General features: G+C 45.4%; 2 protein-coding genes across 2 annotated transcripts in view; one reads left to right on the forward strand and one right to left on the reverse strand.

The window, feature by feature from the left end:
- Window positions 1-1228, forward strand: part of T265_00608 (hypothetical protein) — a gene marked incomplete at both ends in the record, with an annotated part of 5580 nt that extends 4352 nt beyond the window's left edge. The window contains 5 exons of the mRNA XM_009164436.1: window positions 548-664; window positions 699-801; window positions 837-923; window positions 967-1064; window positions 1100-1228. Coding sequence (XP_009162700.1) covers window positions 548-664; window positions 699-801; window positions 837-923; window positions 967-1064; window positions 1100-1228 — 534 coding nt within the window. The remainder of the gene's footprint in view (window positions 1-547; window positions 665-698; window positions 802-836; window positions 924-966; window positions 1065-1099) is intronic.
- Window positions 1229-3992: 2764 nt separating this feature from the next.
- The window catches only part of T265_00610 (hypothetical protein), a gene marked incomplete at both ends in the record, with an annotated part of 84522 nt that continues 81716 nt past the window's right edge, over window positions 3993-6798 (reverse strand). The window contains one exon of the mRNA XM_009164438.1: window positions 3993-4075. Within this exon, the coding sequence (XP_009162702.1) occupies window positions 3993-4075 (83 nt within the window). The remainder of the gene's footprint in view (window positions 4076-6798) is intronic.

Here is a 6798-nt window from a genome sequence, read left to right on the forward strand (position 1 = left end):
GGCTGCAGAGGGTAATCGGTATAAATTGATGTCATGTTTCGAACTAGATGTAAAATACTAAGTGTGCGCAAAATATAAAGGGTTATCTCTCAGATGTTTTGTTAGAGCAATAAAATTTAACAATTACTCGTGTGTACTCTGTGAATAGACTGAACAACGAAAAAATTATTTCACGAATTTGCACAGGGGAAAAACGAAACCGATTTCGAACGTACCGCGCGACCGTGAAAAGATTTGGTGCCTTTCTCCGAAGCGCAATTGCGTTTGCTTCCGTCTTGTTGATTTAGGCACTTGAAATTTTTGTTCGGGTTCAATGAAATAAAAACTCCAGCTTCACTTTATTCTGAAACTGAACTTTTTGGTGAATTTAAGTGACGCGTCATCACTGGCGCGCACTACATTATACCGGCGGTGCATTTCTCGCGTTATCTTGGCAATGTTGGCGCTTTGCATATTACTTACCTTCTTCCATTATTCTTTCGGCCTAGGGCCAAAAGTGACAGAAGAGGTTAGAGCATCTTCGCGGTTTATTTCAGTTTGCTATCAGGTATTTTTTGACATAAAAATTGGAGATGAGAATATTGGCCGAATCGTAATAGGTCTTTTTGGTGGCACTGTTCCCAAAACTGTCGAAAATTTCAAGTCCATTGCCAATGGGTTCCAGGTTCGCTCGTCGTTAACTTTATTCTACTGCTCAGAACGATGGGGCGAAGTTGCATTACAAGAACAGCATATTTCATCGAGTTATCAAAGGTTTCATGATTCAAGGTGGAGATTATGAAAACAGTGATGGGACTGGAGGTGAAGGTCCTTGTACAATTGATACATGCGTATAGGTCGAAGCATTTATGGTGCAAAATTTTCCGATGAGAACTTCAAATTGCGTCATTCTGGTTCTGGTTGGGTGTCGATGGCGAACGCTGGTTTGTCTAGTTATTCAGAAGTATATTTATATGCCTAAAACAGGTCCGGACACCAATGGCAGCCAGTTTTTCATAACTGTGGCGGCAACGCCATGGTTGGATGGCAAACATGTGGTCTTCGGAAAGGTCGTCAAGGGCATGGTACGTCTTCGTTTTTTTTCATAAATTTGTTTTAGGACGTTGTGCGTAAGATTGAAAACACAGAAACTAACCCAAGAGACCGACCTCTTAAAGACGTTGTTATTGTGGATTGTGGATCGATACCCGTGGAACCCTATTCTCTCGACGATTCAATGGATAACTGAAGTCTCAAGGATTTTTTAACTCCAACTCGTTTGCTTGTTCCCGCCCCGTTTCTATTTTTATTCTTTTCCGAAATGTGAAAAGTTCTTGTTGATGGGCTTGTATGCTAATAACTTTCAGAATGCATCTGGATGTTCCGGTAATTCAGTTTTGCTGGGTCTACCATATCAGTGGAAGCAGGGGGTGATCCAAAATTGGCTTTCGCGTCCCGGTCTTCCGCAAAGTGCTACTTATAACAGGATATTCACAGGGTTATACTGGAGGCCACGCATGCTAGTTGTCGCATAGAGATGTTTCTCCAATATTTTCTACTCGAGCTTCGAAGATGTAGGCGCGAAATCCTCTGGTTTATTGCTCTACAAGTTGACAAGTCGCGTCGACAGGATAACCGAAGGATTTTTAATAAGGCGGTGCCTTTTTTCTCATCAATCTGAATTCATGTCTTCTTGCTGCCTCTGAAGGCCCCTTAAACCTTGCGCTGCTTCCTTGTCCCTTCGGAGTGTTCTGGTAGACATATTTCTCGTCGACCTCGTATCCGAGCTGAAAGTTGCCCGTCATTCCTAATCTCTTGGTGGTCTTCCTTGCGATTGAAACTCGCTACTACTAATCCTTTTCTCTGAAAAGCTCCTGACCTATTCTGTTTAGTTAGTTGTGGACTGTCCGAAAAGGCTCATGGGTTAGTCGGTTGAAGGATTTTGCGATTCGCCCACGGAAGCCTACAGGTGGGTATACCTTTTCTCTTGGGAGTCTCAGCCGATTTGAAACCCGCTGTTACTAATACTCCAAGATCCCGTCCCCAGTAGACTCTGTGTAGATTTTGATACGTATTGCGGTGGAGGTGCCCCCACTGGCAATGCAGGTTTATCGTAATTAAGCGGTGAAAGTCACTCACGTCGTATTACTTCGAGAGCATTTTGTACTGCCGGCCAGGTATTGAGAATTGAAATATGGAAGACTAGCTCAGGTCCCAATGCCGAACTCTTTGGAGCTCTGTCGTTGTCCGCGACTACGTCAGAGAGGTTGTTATTGATTACTCCCTCATCACCCAACTCTTGGTCAATTCTTATGCATGCACGGAGCTTTTCCGTAACCACAATACTGCAAGGTTTGTGCCAGGCCTGTCAGTGGGACTCAGTTATTTCGAGATCAGTTCGGTTCATCGATGCAATAATTTTGTCAAACCTATTTCGAACACCCCCGAACGTCTCCCGTAATTACTGAAAGGGCGCTACAGCTGGACGGGTGAAGAAGTCGCCTAAACACTTGTTTGCCTTTGTGACAGACTCCAGTACAACTTTGAGAGCACATGCGTTTTTCAGGGATCCTTCTCCTGCAACGAAGTATGAGAACGCTAACCAGTAAACTCGGGTCGAAAACCTTCCCTCTCTGGATGGGGACTCCGGGACTCAATTCACAAATGGTTATTAACAATGATAGAAATGGCCCAATCGCGCAGTCAGTGGCGCTCATGCATTAAAGCTATCGCTTTCAATTCGTAGCCACCTTGTTCCGTAACTAACAAACCGTGCCATCGCCTCCAAGGTCTGGTTGTATTCCCCACACTCCCACTTAGCTGTGGTCGAAACTGTAGCAGCTGGGACCATTGTACCTGTCGTACAAGGCTACAGCTGATAAATTGAAAGCTGGTTGATTGAACGGGTCCTCTGACCCAGATAATAAGCAGACAAGACTTGCTTATCCGTTGCATATTTGATTAGCTTTTCGCACGTCTTTTTCGCTGGGGAATGTGAATTAGTTTAAACCATGAGGACGAGATGGCTCAGGGGTTAAAGCGCAAATTTACAGATCGGAAAGTCCGTGGTTCAAATCCGACCTCTGCCCCTCGAATTCCCCTGTTTAGGCTTGGGCAACCTGGCAGTGTCCCAGCCCTTGTACTTCCTTCTGGTGGCATCGCAGTTAGGCACCGAAAGGGTGCTACAGCTGAACGATTGATTGTTTAACTCATGTCTTCAAGTATCAACCCTAAGTATAATTTTGAGATTACCAATCGAATTAGCACTCACGGGACAGTACTTTCGGTGAAATTTCTTTAATAAGAAAAGCACTTTATTAGCTTGAGCATCACGCCAACTAAAACCTGAGCATTGCTTTCAGTTGAAGGATACCACAAACGAAACGTCCAATTAAATCTGCAATTGAATGTATTCCTCCGAACACTTTAGTATGCCACAGTCGTTCGGTTCCTTTTCAAGGGTCTGTGCTGTTGCAGACTGGGTTCTCACAAAATCGAGAGCCCTGCTTCGATAATAGGATTCGTCACGTCATGGTCAACCATGTGTAATTTCTGACCCCCACATGTCGCTGACCGCGCTGTTTTTCAGTATTGACCATTCGAGTAAACGGGCCCTTGGCGTGTTTGTGTGTTTTCCACCTTGTCGGCGTGGCCTTATTAACAAACGTTATTTTGGGTTCAAAGTTTGACTGTACAAAGCGCACCCAAATGGCTAATCAATGACTACTTAAAAATTAGCAACGTTTCATACAACAGCCGTGTTAAAAATTACTCCTGCCACATGTTATTTATGAGTAATCTCTTGCTTTGGCTGATAGGTCCTAGTAATCTCACGGTTTGTACGGAGACGGATCAAAAGCGCTTAAACGGTGGATAGGCCGACACCTCTCAGGTCCCGTAATCTGCCACCTAGTTGTCATTCCGTAGGGGACATCAATATTGGTTTTACTGCCTGTATAAGGGAGACAGTGCAAGCCAAATAGGTTCATCTCACGGTGTGGCTTGAAGGCTGGTCAAATTCCTCGCCACAGGTTTCCATTCAGCTCTTTTTTTAACGTCTTGGAACAACTGGACGGAGCTTCGATGGATGATCCCACTAGAATGGTAAGAAAAAAGAAATTCATCGATGTCGTGATATCGAATTCCTCCTTCAAAGAGGGCTTGACAAGGTTCAGTTTTGTCTGGATCCCTATAGATATTCCGAAGCGAGTTGTTATCCGCAAATCATTCAAGTTATATCTTTTGACAGGTTTTAGGAAGCCTAGTAGTTTTTTAGTGTGTCATCCAGTGAGTATTTGATCGATTTTGCTAGTGGGACGTAGCTATTCTGCTCAGAAGATAAACCAGCATTACTTGAGGCTCAACGGATACGATCAGCTTTCCATTATGTCTGTGTATGTCCTTGACTAGATTGTCTGTGAATTCTTATTTCCACAAGACTGTCCATGTATGTAAGGTATTTCCAGTAGCAGAGCGCATTACTATGATGCTTTCTGAAAATGTACATGGCTCGGACCTCTCAGCTGATCGTAAAAAAACGTACAGCTGTAGCACCCTTTCAGCGCCTAACTGCCGTGCCACCCGGAGGTAGCACAAGGGCTGGCACTGCCAGGTTGCCCAAGCCTAGACAGTGGAAGTGGAGAAGGCAGAAGTGGGTTCGAACCTTCCGGTCAGTAAATTCGTGCTCTGACCTCTAAGCCATGTGTATAAGACGCTGCCTTGGTTTCGGGAGTCTTTAAACAAATAAGCAGAACTACTCCTTTCCTTCCGAGAAACAGGCCGGATAGGGTCCTTAAGTCACGACTAAGCTGTCGAACATTGTCAACAACGTCTGCTTGCTTTAGATTACTACCGTGATGATCTGGATAGTGCTTTATGATTCAGGCCATGCCGGTTTCACCTTTAGGATTGTGTAGTAGTCTATGGTCTATTACGTCAAGCCAGTCAGTGAGTTTCAGTAGTTTCTGACGAGCGTACCGGTGCGCGGATTGTCAGAAATCACCCCGATAGCTAGTTCTTCCGATGCGCACGACGCCATCCCAATGTTTCTGGCACCGCATCCTGTTCTTGTAGAATCTGCTCATTAAAAGTGATTGGACAATTCACGTTATCCCACAAGGCGGTATGCTATTGCTTTCCGATGTTTTCTGCAGACAGCAGCTCACAACGTTCCACAGTTTTACCCCTTCCTCAAAATTCAGTACAATCTAGTTAATTTAACCAAAGTAACCACTTTTCCGGTGGCACCTTAAGAAACTCCCATGCCAAAAAGTGGTAAACAAGGAATATAATTTAGTGCCAGCATTGCACCAAGGCCACTCCGGTTATATGGTTGTCCACTTTGACCTTCAGTCTTGGAAATGGTGGATGAACACTAGAACTCGCTCGGAATTGAGCTCCAGGGTCTCCTGCAAAAACGGCTAAGCAACTTAAATCGGGGCAGGTAAATCACTTGCATAGAGTATAAGTAACAGGTTGCCTGAAATACCATGACGCACCTTTAATTCACCTCTATCTCAGTCACCCAGACCTGGTTGAGTCCGGACGATCAGGTGGAGGGAGTGTGTTCACGTCACCGTCTTAGTTACACGCGTGATGGCATGATGGATCTGTGATAGAGCTGCGACTCTTCTGGAGGCCCGGCGACAAATTCGTCCCGACTGCAACCACGACTCAACCTGCTGCCAGGTAAAACTGAGTGTCCGTGCAGATCTCGAAGCTCGACCAAGGAAATGGAAGAGGCGTTGAATGGTAGAAACGTCCGGAGACTCTTCCATCTGATTCGCTCAAATGGTTCTCGGAGTCTTCTTGTCGGCACAACTCTCAATGACCAGAATGGCTCTCTGATATCTAGAGAATAACATTTATACCGGTGGGCGCAATACCTCGTACATCTGCTTCCTTCCGAAATGTTGACCCCCAACAGAAAGGCGGACTGTTACCATGTAATTCTCCTCAGCCTCAGAAATGTCCGAATATACACGTCCAGTCAAGCGTCATCGCGCTCCTGGCTTTGACGATCTACCTGTTCTATTCATGTCTACCTGGGAGAAAGAGACCGTTTCTGATAACTGGGATGACTCGATAATTGTGATCATTTTAAAAGATGTTACTCGCAGTAGATATGGTAACTACAGAGGTCTTAGTTTGACTCCCGTTGTAAGAAGCCTTCTAGTGTCACTGATTCTTCATTGCCTTAAGGCGGTACGCGACCCCTTGGCCCGTGAGAAGCAAGCGGGATTTCGACTGGCTGCGTCGACCATATATTCGCACTCTGTCAGTTAGAACGATACCATATCTCAATCTTAGAATTCCTTGACTTCAGGGGCGCATCCGATTCCATCGATCGGCAAGTGTAATTAACAACTACTTAACAGGGTACGCCCCAGAAGTTTGTGAACATAATCCGATCCCTGTATTCACATACCTCCGGCATGTGAGAGTGTTTGGTGAGCTCCAAAGGCCTCCCTACAGAAAGTGGTGTCCGACAAGGATGTCCAATCACTCCGTTCTTGTTCAACTTCGTCATTGATGAACTAATGAGGCGAACGCTGGAAGGTCTTCCTAACCCCCGTATTCAACTTGTCACCGGAGAGAACCTTGTCGGTTCGGAGTACGCAGACGATATCGTCCTCATCTTTGAACATGAAGGCGCAGCACAAGCTGCGTTGTCCTCCTCATCATCATGGCTGGAAGGTCTAACCCCCGTATTCAACTTGTCACCGGAGAGAACCTTGTCGGTTCGGAGTACGCAGACGATATCGTCCTCATCTTTGAATGAACAGGCGCAGCACAAGCTGCGTTGTCCTCCTCATCATC

The sequence above is a fragment of the Opisthorchis viverrini genome, assembly GCF_000715545.1.
Source record: "Opisthorchis viverrini unplaced genomic scaffold opera_v5_6, whole genome shotgun sequence".
NCBI classification, from domain to species: domain Eukaryota; kingdom Metazoa; phylum Platyhelminthes; class Trematoda; order Opisthorchiida; family Opisthorchiidae; genus Opisthorchis; species Opisthorchis viverrini.